Source organism: Symphalangus syndactylus, chromosome 14 (assembly GCF_028878055.3).
Source record: "Symphalangus syndactylus isolate Jambi chromosome 14, NHGRI_mSymSyn1-v2.1_pri, whole genome shotgun sequence".
Lineage (NCBI taxonomy): Eukaryota > Metazoa > Chordata > Mammalia > Primates > Hylobatidae > Symphalangus > Symphalangus syndactylus.
Window position 1 is genome coordinate 101,265,780 of NC_072436.2, and position 25,977 is coordinate 101,291,756.

The window sequence follows — 25,977 nt, forward strand, 5'->3', positions numbered from 1 at the left end:
AATTTCATGCACTATAAATCTGAAGCAAAAATAACATATAAAAAAAGAATTATCTCTCTAGATCAGGGCGTAAAGATTGTATCTTTTGAATTTTGAGTCTACATTTAAACTAGTCCTATAAACACTAATTAGCAAATACTGTTTTAAAGACAGTATTTACATATACTATGCAATGTTCTGCTGAATTTTCTCCTTTTTGATTGTATGTTCAAAGAAGCACCATTCAAGATGATTATTGTGTGTACTTAAGTGGTTTAAAGGATCAGTATGTGACCAATAGTTTTTTCCCAAATGGCTTGCATTTGCAGTCATAAAAATATGTAGATTCTCTTTTTCACGATCTATATTGACTTGGTTGGAATGTGTCTGTCTGACAGATTTGTGTGTCTGTATGTGTGGTTTTACCACAATGCCATAACACAATTGAATTCCATAAAATTTATAAAATCCTACTCTTTCCAAGTTACTCTGTGGGGCTGCGTGGCAGGAGTTCATCATACCTCCACAGTGCAATGCTCACAGATGAATGGGGGAAGAGACTAGGCTAATACAAATCACAGGGAGAGAAGCAAACCAAGTTAGTTGCTCCCACCTGGGAAGAGTGGGTGCCTGTATCATCAAGATTTCTTGTTGCAAGAAATAGATGCTAACTATAACTGATTAAGCAAAGTGTGCGCGCGTGCGCGCGCACGCGTGTGTGTGTGTGTGTGTGTGTGTGTATGTATGACTCATTTGTTGGGCAGTCTGGAAAACCAATCTGGAAGCTAAGCTTTCAGAAACTGGCCTGACCAGAAAACTAACTACTGCCTCTACTACCACCACACCCAGCAGTTCCTCTTCTGCCTCAGGAACTCAATCCTGTTCATGAGGCTCTTCCTGAAGGTCAGACACCCCAACAGTATTCCAGAGAAGTAAAATGAATTGTGGAAAGAGCCTTTTCCCCCACATTGCTCATTTCTGAGTCACGTGAGGCTCACTGGTAATGTCTAGATCACATGACTATGCCCTGGTTAGCAAAGAGGCTCCACCTGCAGGAGGTGGGTGGTGCTCATCAGAAGGATAATGCCCCAGACTTGGCAGAGATATGGTTTGGATTTGTGTCCCTGCCCAAATCTCGTGTCAGTCCCTGCCCAAATCTCATGTCAAATTGTAACCCCCAGTGTTGGAGGAGCGGCCTGGTGGCAGGTGATTGGATCATGGGCGGCGGAGTTCCCCCTTGCTGTTCTCACGACAGTGAGTAAGATGAGATCTGGTTACTTAAAAGTGTGCAGCACCTCCCCATCCTCTCTCTTGCTCCTGCTCCAGCCATCTAAGAGAAGTCTGCTTCCCCTGTCCCCATGAATGTAAGTTTCCTGAGGCCTCCCTAGCCATACTTCCTGTTGAGCCTGCGGAACAGTGGGCCAATTAAACCTCTTTTCTTTATAAATTACCCAGTCTCAGGCATTTCTTTATAGCAGTACAAGAATGGGCTAATATGGTGCTCAAAGGGAGATAAGAAACCAAAAACATGACAAAGGCTTACTCAGCTTCAGAATAAGCTCGTTTATTCAACTTCATTAAGTGGCTACCATTGCTGGGCCCAGTTGCTTTCATTTTATTCCCATGTATGACACTGTATTGTCATCCTTTATATGCCCCGTCAGCAATTCAGCCCTGTCACCATTACCTCCCATTGATTCGAAAGTTTCTTAAAGGCTGGAACATTTAACTGGCACATTTGCCACAAACTCAACAAATATTTATGAATGAATAAATGAATGATAAAGGTATAAAATATTGCATAAGTAAAAGGGTACAAGAAAGGCAGGAAAGTGCACCATAGAAGATGTGGCATTCTAGCTTATCCTCAAAGAAAAAGAAAGAAAGGAAGAGAAGAGTGCTCTAGCCAAAGGGAACCATATAAGCAAAGGCCGGGGAGAAGGGAAGTAGTGGGCATTTTGAAGAAGTCAGCACTTGAATTGCTTGGCATCTAGCAACGATTCTTCATCTCATGGAGAGAAGAGGCCAAGGCTTGTCACCAACCCTACTCAACTGTACTGGAATACAGGAGAGTGGGGTGGCAAGCTTGACACTGGTGACTTCTCAGGTAATTCTGAGGAGTATTCCTGGGTAAGAAACATTATTTATAAAGTGTATAGGGAGGAAGAGGAGATAGTGAGGAAGAGAGGAAGTAGCAAGCAAAGTTGTGAAGAAGTTTATTTTGGGGGTCCTCCTATCCCCTTCATGCCCTCACTTCTCTACGTCATTGGCCTCACTACTTTGCCCTTATTCCTGTATCCTGCTTGCAAAGGCCCCTACTGATAGGGCAGTTACAGCAGTTCTCCTGAGAGGGGCCTCCTTAGTTGCCCTTCCATTTGGTTACTTTTTATTGGCATACATTTGAGAGGCCATCACAGGCAAGCCAGTGTTCTCGCTACAGATGCCCAGATGAATGAAGTCATCCCACCCTCAAAGATTTCACAATCTATAGCACTTGCATTTTAATATATAAGTATATACATCATACACCTTTAAGAACTAAAAGAATTGCCAGTGGCACCAAAATAGGGAGCTATCTCGAAGCAAATAGTCTTGTCCTAAATTCTTAAAACACCTCCACTTAAAAGTCTGTCCATTCTAAAATTGTTCCTGCCGACTTCCAATTTCCTACATGTTGAAGTATGCAATATTCAAACAGTAAATTGCAGCTGGATATGCTAAATTTGTCTATAGGGATCCATAGTTTTCAGAAGAGACTTTTTTAAATAAGAAGAGATGATGGAGAAAAGAGTATCTGAGTAATGGGGTAGAGAATTCCAGGCAACTCTCTTACCAGAAAACGAATTAATTTCTCCCTAAAGAGGCAGAACTCCCCCTATTCCATCGCATTGCAAGCATTTTGTGAAGGGCATAGATACAGTTGATGAGCTGCAGCACAGTTCAAAAGGAACAAATGCACATGACCCACACATCTGAAACAAGAGTAGCCCCGACCTTGCTGACCAAAGGCTCCTGGAGGGGAAAAGACATCAGAAGAAAGAGGGGAATGTAAGGGGAAGATTGATTGGCTCTGCAAGACTGCAGCCTCAGCTCAGCTGTGGCTTCACCCAGGCCAGCACACCGCTGGTTGGTGCTGGACTGAATAGGTCATTTTATTTTTTCAGCTGCCTTTGGTTGTACTGACATAACTGCGCCCCTACCCACAGCTCTAGCGCATCTCTATCTACTCCACTCATATACTTTATGCTCTAATAACACCTAACCGCTATCGTGGCCTTCCTGTTCCTCAACCCCCCACACACGCCGTCTCAGACATTTTCATCTGCCGCTTCTCCCTCTTACACATCCTTCATGCTGGACTCAAGAGCGATTTTGTCCAGGAAGCCCTCCCTGCCTCCTCTTTGTTGGTGCTGTCATAGCTTCCCGGGTATGTCCTCTGTAAGTCATTCAACTTCACCATCCTCTAAGCCCTTGAAGTCCAAACCCTTGCTTACTCATCTTTGAATCCTCAAGACAGGGTGGTGACTGGCAGAGAGTAGATGTTCAGTATTTGTTGAACTGAATGGAATGCATCCTATCTGCATACTTAACATCTTGGGCACAGAATGTAGAGAGAACTAAAGAGGGTTCCTGTCCTCCCCAGACAGACTTGACAGTCAGAACCCCAAAGTATAGAGAAGTTGGAATGAACTATGGCAGTAGCCCAGAAAAGGAAAACGTGTGTCTGAGGGCAAGAAAAGAATTCATCAGAACGGTAGTGTGTGAGGGCTGGGTGCCTGTAATCCCAGCACTTTGGGAGGCCGAGGCAGGTGGATCACTTGAGCTCAGGAGTTTGAGACCAGCCCGGCCAACATGGTGAAACCCCGTCTTTACAAAAAATACAAAAATTAGCCTGGTGTGGTGGGGCTCGCCTGTGGTCCCAGCTACTGGAGAGGCTGAGGTGGGAGGATCACTTGAACTCAGGAGGTAGAGGTTGCAGTGAGCCAAGATCATGTCACTGCACTCCAGCCTGGGCAACAGAGAGAGACCCTGTCTCAAAAAATAAAAAATAAAAAGAAGCATCTGAAGAGTCTTAGGACTGAACCTTGGAAAAGCTCATGTTATGTGACTCCATGAAGAATTTTTACTGTAGGGCGCAGTAGAGCATGAGCTGGGTGGGGGCCGGGGGTGTGTGGGAGTGTCGCGGAGGTGAGGGAGTATCAGTTCTTCACCTTAACATCCCATTCTGAAGCACAGGACAGTCCCTTGTCAGAGACAGACATGCATTTATCATTTCTGTATAACTGACTCAATATACAGCTACAGAGCTAATTTCACGCTGTTTATCTTGTAACATGGATTCTATGCTTCCCAAGTAATATTTTCATTTTCATTTTAAAATTCAGAGTTTATTAGGCCGGGCGAGGTGGCTCAAGTCTGTAATCCCAGCACTTTGTGAGGCTGAGGCAGGCGGATCACGAGGTCAGGAGATCGAGACCATCCTGGCTAACACGGTGAAACCCCGTCTCTACTAAAAATACAAAAAATTAGCCTGGCATGTTGGCGGGCGCCTGTAGTCCCAGCTACTCGGGAGGCTGAGGCAGGAGAATGGCGTGAACCCGGGAGGCGGAGCTTGCAGTGAGCCGAGATCGCTCCACTGCACTCCAGCCTGGGGGACAGAGCAAGACTCCGTCTCAAAAAAAAAAAAAAATCAGAGTTTAGAAAAATGCCTTCAAATACTGTTAGGAGAGCCATTCAAATCAGGTGCCCAAAACTAGATGGCACATTCATTCATCTGTGGTTGCATGGTTAACTAAGTAGTGCAAGAAATATGACCTGTTTCAGAACGCAGACATTTGTTAGAGAACAGGAACTTCTGCTCTCCGTCCTGGAGATTCACACGTTTGGCCCGATTCTTTGTGAAAACAGACCAGGGCTCCTTCTATGAGAAGAGTAGAGGAGAGGAATGAAGGACAGGAAAAGGACAGAGTTGAGAGGAATGGAGGAAAAGGCATTGTTAGATAGGGAGAAAGCTAGGCTCCAGCCTCAGCTGTGCTGCTAACTCGCTGTCTCTTGACCTTCCTAGGCATTAATTTCCTCAAGCTACAAAATAAAGCAACTGGACTGAATTATCAATTCTAACCCTTCCACCTGTGATTCTAACCCATTCCGGTGCCTAATCAAGGAGGGGACAGATGGTCAACCAGGAAGACCCATAGGGGCCGCAGAAGGCTGATGCGACCCTCCCGGGCTCTCCCTCCCCCCTCCCTCCCCCACTCCCTCCCCCACTCCCCTTTGGCACCACCCGCCCCTGCGCGCCGCCTCCGGGAGCGAGCCGCGCGCGCCCGAGGCCACGTGACCCGAAGCCGCGGGGGCGCGCCCGAGCCGCCATGTCGGAGGCGCGTGGAGAGCCAGGGTCCAGGCCTGAGGCTGGCATCCGATTCTTCTGCACTGCGGGTCGCGGCCTGGAACCGTTCCTGATGCGGGAGGTGCGGGCGCGGCTGGCGGCTACGCAGGTGAGTTGGCCTCGCTGCGCGCCTGGGGAGGTGGGCGGCCCTGTCCCTGCCCTGTTGCCCACCCAAGGCCAGTCGTGGACGCGGGAAAGCGACGCTGGCGCCCCTCTCTCTTCCACGCGACGGTCGCCGCCCCCCGAGGTTGACTGGCAGGCGCTTCCGCTCTGGCCGAGAGAAGCCACCATTCCTTTCTTTCCTTGCATAGCAAATCCAGTTCCTTACTTCTCAGGGCTCAAGTTTTTAAGAGAGGTGTTGAGGAAAGTTATTCCCTGGATTCTTTAAAGTACTAAGTAGTGCCTGTAATTAGAATCTGGCCTGTCAGTTAGAACCCTTCGCTCTTTAAATGCAAGCATAATCTCCAAGTTCAGTTACCTGACTTTTTGTTAGTTTCTTGACAGTGATTGTATTTTACTTCTTAGGATTGTTGTGAGGATTAAATGGTATAGCGTATGCAACGTACACTTTAAACACGCAGTAAATAGCAGCCAGAAAAATACTCTTGCAGGCCTCGTAGTTATCTGTTGTTGATTTCTGTGAAATGAACAAAGTTTTAAGCATCGGTTTAGGTTTTAGAACGTTGGAAACTGGTTTCTTGAAAGTAGGGGATGAAGGTATAATAGAAAAGGTATCTTGATGGGGTGTATGGGACAGTGTGAGTGATGTATTCTTGGAAAAGGAGAGCTTGCTAAATGAAATTAACCCCTCCACCCTGGCAGCTCCTACAGTGTGGGAAGCCCACAAAAGGATTTTCTGCAGTGAAAGGTTGAAGTCATGAAGAATTATGTCAGTTTTATTAGACTACCTGCCACTTGTGTTTTGGGTCACAGAATTTAATAGAGTATTGAATGTAGCTAATCTTAAAAAGCAACCATATATAATAACTACTGACATTTATTGAACATTTAATATGTGTCAGGCACATGTTCTTAGATCTTTACCCTATATTTATTTGCGTACTTTTCACAACAGCCCTGTAAGGTAGGTGTTCTACATTTAACAGATGAGAAAAATGAAGCACAGGTAAGTCCAAGAATTTATTCAAGTCATGCAACTAGAAAATCGCAAAGATGGGATTCAAACCCGAGCTGGGAAATCAAGAATGAGTATATAATCATGTTCAAACCAGGCCCACTATATGACCATGACATAGGGCTGTGCTGGCTTGTTTTTTTAAATGCTAACTTAGAGTGCTTGGTATGAAAGAGAGAGATAGCTTGACTCAATTGAATATGTAGGATTATTAGAAAAAGGAAAGACTCTCTGCTTGTTCTCCATCTTCTCTAAAGAAAAATGAAATGGGGAAAACTTTATTACCAGGAAGAAAATTCAATTAAGTATAGGGAAAACTTTTTGACAGTGAGAGTAATTAAATGCCAGTAGATTTGGGAATTTCCATATTCTGCTCTTGTATGTTTGAAAGATAGATGGGTCTGGAAGTGGGATCTGAACAAATAATCTCTGAAATTCCACCCCAGTTGCTCTGTTACAAAGTGAACTCTCAAAGTTAAGGCAATCCTGAAATAACAGTGATGACAACTAACATTTATTAAACACTTAAAATGTTAGACAAGTTACGTGCATGTTATGATTTAATCCTCAAAAGACTCCTATGTGATAGACTTTTACCTCCATATTTTACAAAAAAAGAGAAAATTGGGGCTTGTCTCTGAGTCTCTCTAGCTTTAAAGCCCATGTGCTTTACCACTAGGCTAAATTACCGTGGGAATCTTCCCTGGAACATTGGATGTAGTTTATTTCTGTAACACCATGGTAGAGTATGTATGGTCTTTAGAATCAAAAGACCTGTGTGCAGATCTTATATATTCCTTTAGTGGATTTGTAACTTTGGGCAAATTACTCAAATTTCTGAGCCTCAATTTTCTTGCATGTAAAATAGAGATGATAGCTACTTTAAAGGATTACTGCAGTCCCTGAAATAAAGATAGCACAGGTAGCATGGTGCCTAACAAATAGTTGGTGCTCAATTTTAGTTCCCATACAATGAGTTGTACAGAAATACTTAAAACATTCTTTCAATGTTAAGAGAGTGTTAGAAACTTTGGATCACATCAAGGAAATTAATATTCTAAAATGTAAATTTACAAAACAGATTAATTCAAGAATGATTAAGAAAGTAATCACTTCATCTTAATCAGTGTTTTTCCAATTTTTGTGAACATAATCACTGGGGAAGCTTGTTGAAAATGAGTATTTCTGGGTGCCAGCCCCAAAAGGTTTTCTTTTAGTAGGGTGACTGATAAGCCCAGGTGCTACCATTTTAACATGAAAACATGCTCCCCTCTCAGATAACTCCAACACCCAGCTTGCAGTGGAAAATTTCCTGGGTATTCTTTTTAGCTTTTTATCATGGAGAATTTCAAAAATATACAAAAGTAAACAAAATAGTATGCCGAATCCAGCCTGGTATAGTGGCTCACGCCTGTAATCCCAGCACTTTGGGAGGCCGAGGTGGGTGGAATACCTGAGGTCAGGAGTTAGAGACCAGCCTGAACAACATGGTGAAACCCTGTCTCTACTAAAAATACAAAAATCCAGGTGTGGTGGCGTACACCTGTAGTCCCGGCTGTGTGGGGAGGCTGAGGCATGAGAATTGCTTGAACCCTGGAGGCGGAGGTTGCAGTGAGCCAAGATCGCACCACTGCACTCCAGCCTAGGCGACAGAGCAAGACTCCATCTCAAAAAAAAAAAAAAAAAAAGTATGCTGAGTCTCCATGGTGTACTTTAACATGTTCCTCTATCCTCTGTATTTCCTGTAAGTTGGAATTCTGTAAGTTGTATCTAGAACTTGGTCAGATTCAGGTTTGATATTTTTTCTCCCCTGTGGTTGTATGGCAAATTTCTTCATAAGTCCCTGGATGATGTTAAATATTTAATTTACATATCTACAAATACATATCACTTAGACTACTTTGAAGAAATTAATATATTGAGAAAAATTAAGCTTTATAATGATGTTTCATGTATTATTAAGTACTGCTATTTTTTGTAAGACTAGTAGTAGGAACAGTTATTTTAAGATAAAATTGAATGTTGTAGAGATATCTCTAATGTCAGTTCACCAGAAGAGTCCTGTCAGTTGATTCATTGGTCTTTGTAAACTCACATATCAAACACTATTAACACAGGTCCTGAATAGGCCACATAAATTTTTGTTTTTTAATGGTGTCATCACAGTCGAGGGTAGTGGGGTAGAATTAAGAAGGAAGTCAAGTTATTTCATGGTTATTTTCATTTAATGGAATAATTGCATAAGGTTGCCTTAAAGATTTTCTGCATTCCCTTTAGATTGAATGCCTCTTTTTTTTTTTTTTTTTTTTTTGACATAGTCTTACTCTGTCGCCCAGGCTGGAGTGCAGTGGTACAATCTTGGCTCACTGCAACCTCTGCCTCCCGGGTTCAAGCGATTCTCCTGCCTCAGCCTCCCAAGTAGCTGGGATTACAGGTGTCCAGCTAATTTTTGTGTCTTTAGCAGAGACAGGGTTTCTGCTAAACATATTGGCCAGGCTGGTCTTAAACTTCTGACTTCAAGTGATCCACCCACCTTGGCCTCTCAAAGTGCTGGGATTACAGGTATGAGCCACCGCGCCCAGCTGAATGCCCTTTTTACAAATTAAGTGAAACATATTTTTGAATTCCTTCTTCTAAAATAAACCAAAACAAACTCAAACAACACCTTAACCCATCACTTAGCACTTTCAAATTAATTCTGAAACTAAATGGCATCTGTAGAATTAGGAGACCTTTGGCACCTGCCTATATCGTGATATGTTTTTGCATAGATTTAAACTTTTTAAAAAAAATTGTGACAGGATCAGGCTCTGTCACTCAGGCTAGAGAACAGTGGTGTGATCACAGATCACTGCAACCTTGATTTCCCCAGCTCAAGCAGTCCTCCCACCTTACCCTTCTGAGTAGCCTCTTGGACTACAGGCACATGCCACTGTGCCCAGCTCATTTATTTGTTGTACCAACAGGGTCTGTGTTGTCCAGGCTGGTCTCAAACTCCTGGGCTCAAGCAGTCCTCCCACTTTGACCTCCCAAAGCACTGGAATTATAGGCATGAGCTACCACATTCAGCCTAGACTTAAACTTTTAATCTTTGTGTTAAATTTGAATCCATGAATTTTAAAAGAAAGGAAAAATGCTGTTTAAATATGCTAGCAGATAATAGAGCTGTTATTAATAAAGGCTGTTACTTCATCTTCGGGAGTGTTATACATAAAACCAGCTGTTTTTAGATACTTGGTTATGATTTAATTCTAGATAGAAAAAACAGATTGTATATATAAATAAATTTTCAGGTAAGAAACATGAGAATGAAATATTCCAAATGCCTTATTTCTCCCTGAGTGTTGTAAATATGAACAGTTATAAGCAATAAACTAAAGAAAAAGAGAATTAGTAGCTTCAGCAGTTTTTGAAGTCATAAGCACCAGAATTCATTCTTCCTACTGTTTTAAGATATAATACCTATCTTCACAAAGAGTGAACTGTTTAAGTGCATTCATAGATAGGATTATTTGATTCTCACAGTGACAACTGTTTTACAATCTATTAAACTACAGTAAGTCCTCATTTAATGTCATCAGTAGGTTCCTGGAAACTGTGACTTTAAGCAAAAGGATGTATAATTAAATCAGTTTTACCATAGGCTAATTGAAATAAACAAGAGTTCCTATAGCATATTTCTGGTCACAAAAATTTCACAAACTTCTAAATAGGTTATTTAGAACACTTCTAATAGTAAACGCTGAAATAACACTTCTAATGTTAAACATTGAAATAAATGTAAGCTATACATACATTTAAGAAAGATACCATCTCACACCAGTTAGAATGGCCATCATTAAAAAATCAGGAAACAACAGGTGCTGGAGAGGATGTGGAGAAATAGGAACACTTTTACACTGTTGGTGGGACTGTAAACTAGTTCAACCATTGTGGAAGTCAGTGTGGCGATTCCTCAGGGATCTAGAACTAGAAATACCATTTGACCCAGCCATCCCATTACTGGGTATATACCCAAAGGACTATAAATCATGCTGCTATAAAGACACATGCACACGTATGTTTATTGCGGCACTATTCACAATAGCAAAGACTTGGAACCAACCCAAATGTCCAACAACAATAGACTGGATTAAGAAAATGTGGCACATATACACCATGGAATACTATGCAGCCATAAAAAATGATGAGTTCGTGTCCTTTGTAGGGACATGGATGAAACTGGAAAACATCATTCTCAGTAAACTATCGCAAGGACAAAAAACCAAACACCGCATGTTCTCACTCATAGGTGGGAATTGAACAATGAGAACTCATGGACACAGGAAGGGGAACATCACGCTCTGGGGACTGTTGTGGGGTGGGGGGAGGGGGGAGGGACAGCATTAGGAGATACACCTAATGCTAAATGACGAGTTAATGGGTGCAGGAAATCAACATGGCACATGGATACATATGTAACAAACCTGCACATTGTGCACATGTACCCTAAAACCCTAAAGTATAATTAAAAAAAAAAAAAAAAAAGAGCAGGAAGCACAAAAAAAAAAATAAATAAAAAAATAAATAAAAAATAAAAAAAAATAAAAAAGAAAGATTGATAAAAACAAGATAATTATTTATCCAACTATTCCAGTTCAGTTATTCCAGGGTTTTCACTGGCCAGAGCCTGTCCCGGCAGCTCAGGGCACAAGGCGGGAACCAGCCCTGCATAGGATGCCATCCCATTGCCCGGCACACTCACACACACCCACGTTTACTTGCACTGGGACCACATAAACATACCAGTTACCTAACAGGCACACTCTGGGATGTCAGAGGAAACTGGGGTGCTCAGAGAAAACCCATGCAGACATGGTTCACCCGTACAGTAGCCCTGGCTGGGAATTGGTATTTTTTTTTACCAATATCATAATGAAACGATGTTGAACAAAACAGGTTACTCAAGGACCTGCTGTACTTCTGATAACATGCTTATTCTAAAAGAAATGTAGGCCTTATGATAATTCATAGAATAATGTTGCTGCTTTTGGTTTTGAGAATGTATAATTCTTAGAATAATGTTGCAGTTTTGGGTTTCGAGAATGTATTTGGCATTTTACTGCACCAACATATACTATTCTTATGATTTGATGCTCTAAATAAACTTTTTGGGTCCTCTTAATTAACTTAATAGTCGTGTTCTTTTTGGAAACCACTTGCCCCGGGGGGAAATATATGTATTTTTTAAATATAAATATATATATATTTTTAAATATATATATTTATATATATTTAATATATATAATAAATATATATATATTATATATATTTAAATATATATATAATATATATATTTTTAAATATATATATATAATATATAATATATATATTTTTAAATATATTCATTATATATATATTTTTAAATATATATATTATATATATTTTTTTAAATATATATATAATATATATATGTATATGTGTGTGTTAGAGAAAGCTCATCGGATAAAACGCTTCCCTTGATGTTTGAATAAGAAAAGAAGATCTTTGTACAAATAAGTAACTATAAATACCTAGCTCACTGGCTACTTAGGTTAAAGTCACTGGTCTAGATGTTTGCATCATTTTACTTGTTTACAGAATTTGAAACTTAAAACCATACATTTTCAATAAAATATTTAGTTCGGTTCCCCCAGAATCTTAGCCAAGTATTTCATCTGTTAAATTGTTCTATGATGGCTTTAGTATCAACTATATTCTTATGTCGGGTAACAAAATCTGAATTTTTGATAATTTACTTTTTGAAACTTTGTTTTCAAGTTTCTAAGCATTTTGAAGTATATACTTTAGTTTTGGGAAAATGTCACCTATGTAATAAGAAAGAAGTAAATTCTAGAAACCAGAAGTTCTGGTTTTGGTTACTTCACTATCCCCTTATATATTGATTCCTAAACATTCTTTTCATTCCCTGCTTCCTCCCATAATGTCATTGTTCCTCCATCTGTTTTGGTCAACTGCATTGCTGTAAGCTGTTCGAGTTTTAATTGGTGCCAATCTAGCATTTCCTCAGGAGAGATTCTCTTTCATCAGCCTGGAGTAGCAACCCCAGAAATTACCATTCCAAGAGCTTAATTAGATCTTGGCAGATCCAAAACAAGCAAAAACCCTTGGAGTTCAAGTACCCATGGATGGTAGCTGCCTTAACACACAGGAAACCCCACATTCCCTGGTGTCTGCGTTCTAGGAGATTATTTAGAACCATGTTATTCAACTGTTGGCCACTGCTAAAAAGAGAACTCCAAGAAAGCCCACATCCATCCTGGACTTAAGAAGGTTGGGTTGACCCTAAGAGAGTTAAGATTCCACTGGTATTGAGCACCATTTGTCACAGCATGTTAGGCTTCCTGTGAGTCAGTGCTCTTTTCATTTTCCTTCTCTTGCCACATATCCATCCTGTCTCCAAAACCTGTTTCTGTTTGATGCATATGTCTTGCTTCTGTTCATTATCTAGTTTCTGCAGCCAAGTATCTCATCATTTCTACCTTAGTAACCTACTTCTCCCTCTAGCATCACATTCTACACTCAGTCCATTATGCCTCTTCTAAAGTAATTTTTTCTGCCAGCTAATTCAGTGCTGTCACAGTTTTCATCAAAAGTCTATAAGGGTTGACCATTACCATTCATGGTACTCAAAATTTCATAACCATTTGTCAAGCTGGCCTAAACTACATTATCCATCCACCTGACACTATCAATCAGCATAATAAAGCAAATGTTGCTTACAGTTTACTTCAGCCAGGTTTTCACTCCCACTTCTGCATCTGCCCCTTGTTCTTTTGTTAGAATCCTTCTTCTCAAATCTTACAGGATTCTTTCCCAAGACTCTTTGTAATGTTGGCTTTCATATTCATTGCTACTTAGTGTACTTACAGCTTATCAATGCATTATAATGTTAAAACTTTTTAGTTTTCTTCTGGATTTAATTCAAGTTATTGTCTTATAAATCTTATGTTTTAATGTGTATGTCAGTGTGTGTCTATTATTATTCAGGATATATGTTTTATGCTTCCTGGTAGCCTACAGGTAGGTCTTCAGTAAATATCCACCTTGGGCTAGACACCTAATTTGTCCAGTACATTATACCTTTCTTTTGTCTACTTTTAGTGGTGATAGAATCTACGTTAGAGGGTTGTTATAAGGATAAGGAGGAAAATACCTATTCAGTGTTCCTAGTACAGAGCCTGACAAATGGTAGATACTTCAGAAATGGTTTTTATTTTTAATTTAGATGCTATATCTTAAGAGGGAAAAAAATATGGTTTTTACACTGACACTGGACTACATTAAAAGCTGTTTTTCTATTTCTAGGTTGAATATATTTCAGGAAAGGTTTTTTTCACCACCTGTTCTGATTTGAATATGTTGAAGGAATTAAAATCTGCAGAAAGATTATTTTTGCTGATTAAAAAGCAGTTTCCACTTATTATTTCTTCTGTAAGTAAAGGTATGGCTTATCCATATGCGTGTTGCTTTTACTCACATGATACATTGTACTCCAACATTTTCTGCTTGATAATGTGTAGCCATTTTACGCTTTAATATTCATTGACATGTGTGGGATCATTAATTATGTATTTTTCTGTATTTCCTGAATATTATCACCTGATTGTAGTAGAATATTTCTTCTCTTTGCAATCTGCGTGCTGCCTTTTTTATGAGATTTTAATGTCCTAAGCCACATTTCTTCTTTGAGAATTATGATCAGGTACCTTTTCTAGAGATATATATGGTCAGTTGCATTTATTTGGATTTAGAAACATGAAATAATCCAAAATGCGTTATTTTAATAGTAAATCAGTGAAAATCATCGCCTTGTAAATTTTAACTGTGTGATATAATTGGAAAAATACTGCATAGTAAAAATTTCTATTTCTAGGACCTTAAATGTTTTCGATAAACTTATGCCCACTTACCAAGCATTAGAGGTAAAGGGGGCATAAGAGATTTCTTGTCCACTCTCTAAATTTTATAAATATGCTGCTAAAACAACATATGGATCTTGATAAAAGCAGCAAAACATGGTCAGACACTGCAGGATTAAACGCTGCCGTAAACTTCAACTTGAATTACATAAGAGATCACATATTTATAGCCTATAATAAACTATTTTAAGAAAGACGCAAATGGCAAGAAATCAAGACCAAGCAGAGAAAATTGTTTTAAAGCAAATCCCAAAGTATTATACTGTGGGGTCAATATAATTCCTCCTAGTACTCTACACACATTCGTCTTTAAGGAAATACAGTAATTTTGATCATCTTGATGACCGTGGTTCATCAAGAAGAGATTAAACTTTGCTGAGCATACTGGCAGTGTGCTAAGCTATGAATGGGTTGTGAGTTACTTTATGGAAACGTATTATAATATACTTATTAACAGTGTGGGCTAAAATGTAGCAGGCCCAAGATTCAGCTCCTCTGTTTCTGAGCTGAGTTTTTCAGTTTATTCTTTTCTTATAAAAAGTTAATTTTTATAGGGAGGATCACCATTATTTCAAAGATTGATAAACACTCTAGGTCTATGTATATATTGAAGAGATAACATATATTACCATAGCACAAATAATCTTTCTAGGGTATTATATGGTAATTCTATAGGAATTTTAACACAATATGGATGCTATATATACAATATAAGAATGAACTTTATTCTGCACAATATTCTTATGGGAAATGGAATATGAACTCCAAATGAAAGTGAAGTTATTCATGTAGCAATTTAATAGAACTTAATTCAAAGAAATAAAGGTAATGGAGTTTGGGGGTGATGACTGTAATAGATGGTCTTTAAAGCTTCAATATAGGATCAACACGATTTTTCTTATTTAGGAAAAATATTTAATGAAATGCAAAGACTTATAAATGAAGATCCAGGAAGTTGGTTGAATGCCATTTCAATTTGGAAAAATCTTCTTGAACTTGATGCAAAAAAGGAAAAACTTTCTCAGAGAGATGATAACCAACTAAAAAGAAAAGTGGGAGAAAATGAAATCATTGCAAAGAAATTAAAAATAGAACAAATGCAAAAGATAGAAGAGAATAGGGACTGCCAGCTGGAAAAACAAATAAAAGAAGAAACTCTGGAGCAAAGAGGTTTTACCACTAAAAGTGAAAACTTTCAAGAAGAAGAATTTCAGAATGACATAGAGAAAGCAATTGATACTCATAATCAGAATGACTTGACTTTCAGAGTATCTTGTCGCTGCAGTGGAACTATTGGAAAGGCCTTCACTGCACAGGTATGCTTGCGTCCTAAAGTGGAGCCTGTCGCCCAGGCTGGAATGCAGTGGCACAATCTGGCTCACTGCAACCTCCACCTTCCAGTTTCAGGTGATTCTCTTGCCTCAGCCTCCTGAGTAGCTGAGATCACAGGTGTGCGCCACCACACCCAGCTAATTTTTGTATTTTTAGTAGAGACAGAGTTTCACCATATTGGTCAGGCTGTCTGGAACTCCTGACCTCAAGTGATCCACCCACCTCAGCCTCCCAAAGTGCTGGGATTACAGGCGGGAGCCACTGCGCCTGGCCTGGGGGGTCCCATTTTTTTAAAGAATTAATTATTCTTTAGATTTAAAATGAGATGCAAACCTCTCACAGAACAAATAACTAGGCCCAGACAATTAGTTCTTATGGAATTAAATATCTTTAAAACTACATTTTCCTTTTAATTTTCCCTCAGATGTTTAAGAGGAATGGTATGCCATTCTAAGTAATGACTTTCTTATACGTTCTGCCTAAAAATTTCCTTAAATCTACAGATGTGCTTTGTATTTGGAAATCCTGATACCATAGTCCTCAGCTTTTGGGGTTTCTCTTCAGTTCAGCTTTGTGCTTATTCAGTGGCTACTCTGCACAGGTCCTGTACATGGGATTGTCACCAGGACCTAGACTGCAAATGCACGTGAGGTCTCAGCAATGTAGAGAAGAGCGAACACCACAAACTGTTGCCATCACCAGACCTCATCAGTTGGCCCTTACAAAGTTCAGTGATGTTAAAGGCCATTGGTCTGAATACTTTATCAACCTTAAAATCAGTCAGACCCTAAAGGGTGAGTCTAATGATACTAATCTGATAATTTTTAAACACATAGGCTTATAGTAGCTGACACAGTTAATCTTTCAGCTTGCATCTGTTTCCTGAAACCCAGAATGATCATATTTATCAGGTCATAATCTAGTTATTTCATATGCCTAAAATTACAAGAATATAGATTATGCATGAGTAGACATTAATGCCGTGGGGTGTATTGGGGGCTAGGGCAGGTAAAATACAGCCTTACTGCCTTGAATAGAAAATGCTTTCATGTAAAATTTCAATATCAGAACTCTAAATTACCATCAGATAGCCTGACTTGATTTTCTTATAGGCTGTTAGTTTTGCTTACATTTAACCTTAAAATTTTCATTTTTAGTATTCTTTTCTTTAACTTGCTGCTTTTCCAGGAGGTAGGAAAAGTAATTGGAATTGCTATTATGAAACACTTTGGATGGAAAGCAGACTTGAGGAATCCAAAATTAGAGGTAATGAGTATTTGTTTTATTTTATATACTTGTAACCTAATTCTTTAAAGAGAGTGTCCTGTATTGTTATCATACTTTTCCGTTTTATTTTACAGTTGTAAAAAGTGTATCTACAGGGATCCAGCAGTCCAGTTTATCTTTAGCAGTGGAATAGTACAGATAGTTTTGCTAGCAGTTTTCACTGAGAAAATGTCTTATCCAAACTCCAAAAAAAGATTTTTTGGAATGGAGTTGCTGGTCACAGTTGAAGAAAAAAACATTTATTATGCGGTTACAGCGATGTTCTCTATAGTCTCTATAATACACACAATCTATGATTTTAAAAATTTTAGCTGATGTTAAAACAACAAAAGTCCTACACAAAATTCAATAGTATGTTAATAGTGGCTTTGTTATGGGTATGGGATTATGTTTTTATTTTCCAAAATGAATTTAATAAGGTTACAGTATTTTTAATTGGAACAAACAAGTATTTGTATGGGGAAACAAAAAATATTCTTTGCTATTTCTTGAAAGCCATCTTATAAAGTTGACATATAACCAGTCATTTTCATGATTCATTAATTCATAAATTTATTTATTGTTATGTAGGTTTAAATGGAGTAATAACTGGTCAAATAAATCAGAACATTGTGTGTTTTATTTTTAGATTTGCTCTTGTCTGACATTTGTCACTTTAAAAAAATAATACCTGGTATATATTTTTTTGTTGTTTGTCATACTAAATATTTTGATCCCAAGAATGTTTTGACATACGAGCATCTTTCTCTTATCTGCCCCTTTCCAATTCTTAATCATCTCCTCTCTGGCTTTCTCGTCCCAATCTCCCTGAATCCATCTCATTGTCTCAGAATTGTTTTTCTCATAGATTATCTCATAAATAAATATAGCAAATTCAATTCCTATCAGCCATTTAATGCAATTAATAATAGCTATTATGGATAGAAATAATTAACACATAATTGGCAACACAAAAATCACATGGAGTAAAATTTGTGACTAAAAAATTGACAGAAGAATCAAATCTCAAATTTCCTTCTGCAAAATTGATAGGAAAACATTTGTAGTGGGAGAGGCTATTCTTAATAACATTTAATATGTAAATGTCATATCTTTAGAATAAATTGTCAATAGAAAATAATTCTAATAAATAGTTTTGCTAAAATGCATAATATATAAAATTGGGAAGTTTAGCTGTGATGTATCAGTTAATCAGGTAATTAGATTGACCAAATGGAATCACTCCAGGTAAGTCTTTTCTTGATGAAATTGATCAATATTGGAATAATTCTGATTAAGCTGCTAATATTTAAAGTTATCTTGGGATGAGAATATCAGGGACCATATATTCTTGAGGTTCAAAACAGCATTTAAAATCTTCTGTAAACCTTATCAGGCTACAAAAGTAAGATTCTAGCTTTAAAAATTTATGTTGGCTAGTAATTATAATGTGGGGCACTTAAATACTCTTCATGGCCTAACAGAAGAAAGAAAATAAAGAAAGAAACTTATCTGTAGAGAAAAGAGCACCCTTGCTGCCGTATATTTGGCCTAAACAAAGTTTTCTGTTACCCTGAAAGTATTTGCAGCCTCTGATAGTCCTGTGTGGCCTCACATCCTATTTGAGGTTAAAATTAGGTTGTATTTAGAAAATCTTCTCTAACGCACAATACTGAAAAGTGGGGTCCAGTTATGATAATTCCGCGAATCTCTAGGAAGAAAGTTGGTTTTGAGTTCTTTGTAACATGACTCTCCTATATAATAAATTGGCCTCAGAATTTTTCTATGAAATGTACATAAAATTTAGTTTCCTTCTGCTTAAGAAAAAAAAAGATTATAGAACATTTTTCTAGATATGATGAATAAGGCCTTGGAGTTTCTTTTTTTTTTTTTTTTTTGAGACGGAGTCTCGCCCTGTCGCCCAGGCTGGAGTGCAGTGGCGCAATCTCTGCTCACTGCAAGCTCCGCCTCCCGGGTTCACGCCATTCTCCTGCCTCGGCCTCTCCGAGTAGCTGGGACTATAGGCGCCCGCCACCACGCCTGGCTAATTTTTTGTGTTTTTAGTAGAGACGGGGTTTCACCGTGGTCTCGATCTCCTGACCTCGTGATCCGCCCGCCTCGGCCTCCCAAAGTGCTGGGATTACAAGCGTGAGCCACCGCGCCCGGCCTAGGAGTTTCTTTTTAAAACGTAGATCATGTAAGTTTAAAATGGAAATTTCAAATTGTCAGTACTTTGGTAATGAAGTTTCTTGTTCCGTTCTAACTTCTGTGTTTGTTATTTCAGGTCTTTATACATCTAAATGACATTTACTCTGTGGTGGGGATTCCTGTGTTCAGGTAGATATTCTAAGCTTCAGGTTTGTCCCATAAGACAGATTGTTAAATTAAGAACTTATGTTTTTTATTTACAGCATGAACGAAGCATTGATATAACAGAGAAGGCTAAAGGCAAAGCATTTGAATTCTTTGCTTAAGACAATAAAGTATTTTCATGGAACTTAGTGGATATGATTTGAACTGACCAGTTAGAGCTGGGAAATATTTGGTCATGGTAATCTACTGATTACATGATTAATACTGAAAATTATATCTAGTTCTATTATTAAATGGTTTTCACAGCTCTATACCTATACCTAAAAGGCTTCTAGGCTGCCCTACTCCAGTGCCTTTAATTTGAACAATTTTGCCTATACGGTTTTTTTAAATTCTGTGACAATTTTAAAGACAGGGTGGAGAAAGCTAAAAGATGGACATATTTCAGCAATTATATTAAGTATAATTATTGATGATCACCAACACGAAAGTAGGAAACACTAGCAAAACAAACAAAATATAAAATGTATATTTTTTAAAATTTATAAAGTAGTTAATTTTTTTTTAATACTTTGACCCCTAAGAAGTGAGCCTAAGTATCTAAAAAATTTACTTAGGGACCGGGCGCGGTGGCTCACGCCTGTAATCCCAGCACTTTGGGAGACTGAGGCGGGCAGATCACGAGGTCGGAAGTTCAAGACCAGCCTTACCAACATGGTGAAGTCCCGTTTCTACTGAAAATACAAAAATTAGCTGGGTGTGGTGGCAGGTGCCTGTAATCCCAGCTACTCAGGAGGCTGAGGCAGAAGAATCACTTGAACCCAGGAGGCGGAGGTGGCCGTGAGCCAAAATCATGCCACTGCACTCCAGCGTGGGTGACAGAGTGAGACTCCGTCTCAAAAAAACAAAAAAATTTAGGAAGAGTATCTCACCCCTAGCAGTGCTGATTGTGGTATTAATTAGATTCTTACCACCAAATAAAATAACTCATTTTTAAATTATTATATATAAAAATGCTAAATTTTGTGCTCTATTTAACTAATATAACTTTATATTAATGTTTTTTAAAAGGTATTTGATTATTTAAAATTATTTTAATGCTTGCTAGAAACATTCAAGACGTCATGCCATGGCATTTCAAATAATAATTGATAATGTACCTTGAAGTTTACAAATAAAAGATATGTATCTGAAAAATTATGACTCAGACCCTGAATGAGCACTGGTTGAAAATGAGGTTACGATAGATGCTCTGTGTTTAGTCAGTTTGACTACTTCAGTGTAGGAAGGAAGCAGTCTCAGTGATGAGTGTTGGCTAAAAAGAACAATTTACTGGGACACGAAAAGGGAGACATGAAGACTTGCACAACAGATAGCACTGGACAAGAGAAGTGACAGTGGATAACAGAAACTGCAACCTGGTGACCCTAACAACAGAAGAAAGTCCGAAATGATGAAACAAAGTAGAGAGCAGCCATGAAGTTAGAGGATCACATAAAAATTTGTCCTAAGTTCCTAAAGACATTGTTCATATTTGAGTTTTACTTTCTTTAAAGAAAAAAAAATTTGGATATCACTAGCCCCATGAAGCATTAACTGTATATAGCTGTTGCCACTCTACACGTCACCTACTACAGTATAGCATAGCAGATAAGAACTGTGGACTTGAATTCTATCTTCTCCACAAATTATTATAACTCTGCAAGTTTGGGCAAGTTATCACATTTCTCTGCTATAAAATCAGGAAAATAATAGTACCTACTTTATAGCTTCGTCCTTGGGATTAAATGAGATAACCCACGTGAAAATCCTACTCTTTCTAGGATACAGTAAGCGTTGAATAAATTTCAACTTTTTTATTTTTGAAACAGTTCATCAACTAGGAGGGGAGGGGAGAGGCATTTACTGGAGTAAGATTAGTTCAATTAATTTTAGTTGAGCATCAGTTGTATACTTACTGTATGCAAAGCATTGAGCTAGACGCCCAAAGTTCAAAGACAAAAAAGATGAGTATTAATTTCAAGGAATTCAATCCAGTGGTAGCACAGATCTGTGGTAAGTGCTTGACTAGAGTTAGGAAAGAGAACCTAACTCTAATTGAGGACCTGTGAGCAAAAAGATAAAGGATTGTCCCTAAGAGGAGACTTGAAAGCAATAAGAAAGGGTATGCCACGTGGACAAGAGAAGGAAACAGTATTACAGGCAAAGAATCTCTGTGCAAAGGCACAAGGTATAAGGAAGCTTGATTTACATGGGGGATGGCAGGTAGTTTCAGTGTAAATGGGACATAGAGAAAGTGGTAGAAAATTAGAAACAAGCCATGAAGTGCCTTGTAAGTATGTTCAACAGCTTGGATGTTATCCTTAAAACAATAAGAATTTGAAGCAGAAGAGTGATGTGATCAGATTTGTGATTTCAAAAAAATTACCAAGAAAATTATATTTTTAAATGAAAGAGAGAAGGAGAGGATTTAAACTCTTGGAGGTAACAAAAAGGCCATGAAATCAAAAAAATAGTTAAGGAGTCTAGAATAATTTCAGATTTCTGATTTGAACAATTAGTAAATACTGGTATTAGTCACTGAGATACAAAATGTAGGGAAAGAAAACAGTGTATTCAGTGAAAAATGTCCAAGTAGATATTTGAAGTTACAGATCTAGAGTTCAGGTGACAAGTGTAGACTGAAGAGGTAGAGTGTGGTACCCAATATATGGATAGTAAGTGGCACAAGAAAATGAAGAAACATATCAATATATGAAATCCAAGATAGTGTATTCAGTTTATACCTGCTGACTTTGCACTACTTATCTTCCACATAAAAATGTTCAAGCACATATTTGAAGATAAAGATCTGGGGTTCAGATAACAAGTCTAGGCTAGAGATATAGATTAGGACGTCTTTGTCTTGGTGGTACAAGGTGTACAAAAGAAAAAAAATGCACACATGCGGAGAAGAGAATCAAAAACCACATTTATTTTTGAACCGTGTACATTAGCTAGATTCTGTGAAAGTAAAGCATTTTTATTTTCAAGGAGTTTATTTCTGAACATGCCTTCTTTTGAATAATTTTGTTATGCTGATATAATGGGGCCCTTTTGTTGAAGTAATGAGGTAATTTTGCCCGGGTTTAAGCAAAATGTGAACATTCACTTTTGTCAAATATTAATAGAATTATGTTCCATAAAAACTTCTATTAGCAGAAATATATACATAGTTGTTGAAACTTTGAAAGATTCCATATAAATTCCTGCTGCTTAGAAGAGCATTTTTTCATATGTATGGACAAAGCTGGTTTTCCATACTGCATCTCCCTTTTTGGTATCTAGAATGCAAACTCTGTTTTATAGTTTTGGCATCTAGAATGCAAACTGTGTTTTATAGCTTTGGTATCTAGAGTGCAAACTGTTTTATAGCAAGATAATTGCTAAGCTTACCCTGTAGAAGCAAAATTCACTGGCCAAAATATTTTATAGTGTTTCTACCTGTTATAGTTTACAACCCTGATTCCAAATGTATGTACACAGTACTGTTTACAATGTGAATTGTTATTTCTTGAAAAAACCTTATTAAAAAGCCAAACTCCCATGGGTTTGCCATGGAGAACTTCCTCATTATAATAGCAAGTATACAGTTACACTATTTTATTTTAAAGGGGTATATCATTTAGTTCTAAGATTTTAAGAGGCTTGCAATAAATACAAAAACGGGATAAGTTACAAAGAAAGATGAGAAACAAAATGGTGAAAGAAATAAATGTTTAATATTCACATACCTAGAATTCTGTTGAACAACTTTAAGGAGGGTTTGAAGAAAATCGTGGCTTTCCGTAATGTTCGTAGAAGACTTCTCTTGGTGGTTTTGGAACAAGCCAACCCCAGAACAAACCAGCACAAATTCTTGACATACTTTACCAACAAATTGTAGAAGTGAACTAGAAAAGCTTGGAAAGTTGAAATTTCCAAGGAGATTCTGCTTGTTCATTGCATTGGAAAGATAGAAATAATAGATGACATTTTGAAAATTTCTGTCAAATCTGGAAACATTGATGTGATAGCGGCATTGATGAGGTGGAGAATAAAGTGTGAAGTGATGCTTTTTGGAGACCAGTGAACTCATTTAGGAGATGTCTGCTTTGGCCCATCATCCAGTAAATTATTTTAGACAATGCAATGTCATGCTTCATTTCATCTTTTGGGAAAGATGCAAATAACCAGAAAACAAACCTACAAAAGGGACTTTTTATAGAAAACAGATTTTAAGGGTTAGCATCCCTTCAGTTCTACTTCCCATACTACATTTATATCACAAAATAGTACATTCCCCTTCATGACTTCAAATAGCAAAAAAAGGTCTACTCTGTATGGGAAGACAGGTAAGTATAAGAAAGATTTTCCTCATGTGTAATTATATTTTTATACATTAAATACATGAGAGTGTAAATTTCAGTTGTCTAAAAATTTACCTTTCTGAAATTCCACACTGGCTGGGTAGACAAGGTGCCCATTAGAGAAGGAATTTTTGTAATAAGACTGAAACATTGTCTAACTTAGGGAATACTTTAGTGTATGTTGGATGAATATGTTTAAATGATTCTCAGATTTGGACAGGTAAGTCATTTTTATATCTTGTTGTTCAATGTGTAATAATATATAATCAGATTCTTTTCTTTATAGGGTTTCCCTAGCCAGCAGAGCTTACATTAAGACAGCTGGACTGCGATCTACCATAGCGTGGGCAATGGCATCTCTGGCTGACATTAAGGTAAGAAAAATGTTTTCCTTCCTGTTAATAGCAAGGTTCTTTTCATAATTAACTATACAGTCTCTTATTGATGGATATTTATGATACTTGCTTTTTCTTTTCTTGACGCTTTTTCTTTAGCTTCTTTTCTTTTTGCCATTGTACTTACAAACTGCTGCAGTAATGCTTTTATATATTGTTGAACTTCTGAGAGTATTTTGGCTCTGAAAAAGCTGAGTCAACAGTTAGCTACATTTCATTATTTCTAATGTTTTGTGTCACAGTTAGAAAATGTGGCCTGTAAATCCTCTGATTCTTAAATTTTAAGTTTGTCTCTGTGACCAAGATCTTGGTCAATTTTTGTAAATGTTCTATGGACATAAGATGATTTTATCTTCTAGTGAAGAAATGTTCTCCATTATTTTTACTTACTGTATGTTTCGCTGCTCCATTTTGAAAGAAGTTTTTGAAATCTCATTATATTGTATTTTTTTAAGTTTTTGCATTTTTATGAGTTGTTGAATTATTCAGCTGCCATGTGGCTTGGTATATACATGTTCATGACTGTCAATACATCATTGTGAAGTGTTCCTTTTTGTTACTTAAGTCCTCTTTATCTTGGTTAAGTTTAAATTTAAGTCTCACTGTCTTACTAATATTTTCACTCCTTTTTGTTTGCATCAGCCTAATATTTCTTTGCCACTGCTTTTTTTTCAACTTTACATATTTTTTACAAACACACAGCTATTTTTACTCCACTCTGATGGTCTCTTTTTCAGTGAGAGAATTCAGTAAATGTTGTGACGGATAGACTTGATTATATTCTTCCTTTTTTTATTCTGTTCATAACTTCTCACACTTTGTTTCCTTCTCTTATTTTCGCTAGTTTGACCAGGTTACTTGCTAATCATTTCATTGTTCTCCTTGTGGTTAGAGATTTTACTTCGTTGTTCTATTCCATTTAGAGTCCTTTTCCCTGCTCTCTTAACTAAATATATATATGACTCTACTCTTAATTTAAAACAGAACATCAACTATTCCCTCTGCCAAGACACACTGTTTTTACCAAGGCACTCCAATTTTCCCCAACTTCCCCCTCTTCCCTGTCATAAGATGAGACCTTTAGAGTACTTTTTTCTCTTCTCCTCTCTACAGTGAGACCTTTGAACATTTTTACCCCTTTCTCTCCCAAGCCCCAACTACTAGAGAAGCTAAATTATTTATTATGTACCAGAACTTTCCTTGAGTATGCTCTTGGGTTTCAAAAGTTCTTAGCACTTACACAGCCTATTCTTAATCATTAGATAGAATTGCACATAATACACACACATTTTTGTATACACACACACAAAGATACATTGCAAGGTGTGTTGCTTTTTGCCATTTCTCTTCTTCTCTTTGTCTTTCCCTGTTTGAGGCCTCTGCTCTGGTTTACTTGTTGCTTGGGTAAAGTCTTGTCTTAGGTATTTTCCTCAAAGGTGGTATTTAAATGATATACTGTCTGAATTCCTTTGTATCTTCAAATTTCTTCCTGTTATGCTGGGTATATCTATCTTGGCTGGGTATAGGATTCCTGAATTGCAGTTCTTTTCTCTCAGAGGTATATAGATGCTGTTCCATTGTCATTTAGCTTCCGGTGGCACAGATGAGCAGACCATGCCAGTGGGATTTTTCTTTTCCTTTATAACTACTTGGTTCCTTCTTTTTGGAAACTTGTACGGTGTTTCTCTTTAATCTTAAAGCCCAGGAATGTCACCAGAACATGCTTATGTATATATCTTTTCTATTTAGCCCAGACCTTGGTGAGTCTTAGATTCTGGCCATCACTTACTGGCTGGGAAGCTTTGGGCAGGATACTCAAGAT

General features: G+C 37.8%; 1 protein-coding gene across 5 annotated transcripts in view; it reads left to right on the forward strand.

Moving 5' to 3' along the window:
* The first annotated feature begins 5,290 nt into the window (after positions 1-5,290).
* Positions 5,291-25,977, forward strand: part of THUMPD2 (THUMP domain containing 2) — a 50,825-nt gene continuing 30,138 nt past the window's right edge. The window contains exons 1-6 of one of the 5 annotated variants that reach the window (XM_055241294.2): positions 5,291-5,474; positions 13,848-13,983; positions 15,368-15,777; positions 16,982-17,059; positions 19,344-19,396; positions 24,047-24,134. In XM_055241294.2, the coding sequence (XP_055097269.1) occupies positions 5,349-5,474; positions 13,848-13,983; positions 15,368-15,777; positions 16,982-17,059; positions 19,344-19,396; positions 24,047-24,134 (891 nt within the window). In that variant the 5' untranslated portion in view covers positions 5,291-5,348. Of the gene's footprint in view, positions 5,475-13,847; positions 13,984-15,367; positions 15,778-16,461; positions 16,588-16,981; positions 17,060-19,343; positions 19,397-24,046; positions 24,135-25,977 lie in introns of those variants that run through there. The other 4 variants (XR_008650704.2, XM_063618126.1, XM_055241295.2 and 1 more) reach the window with 4 other exon arrangements.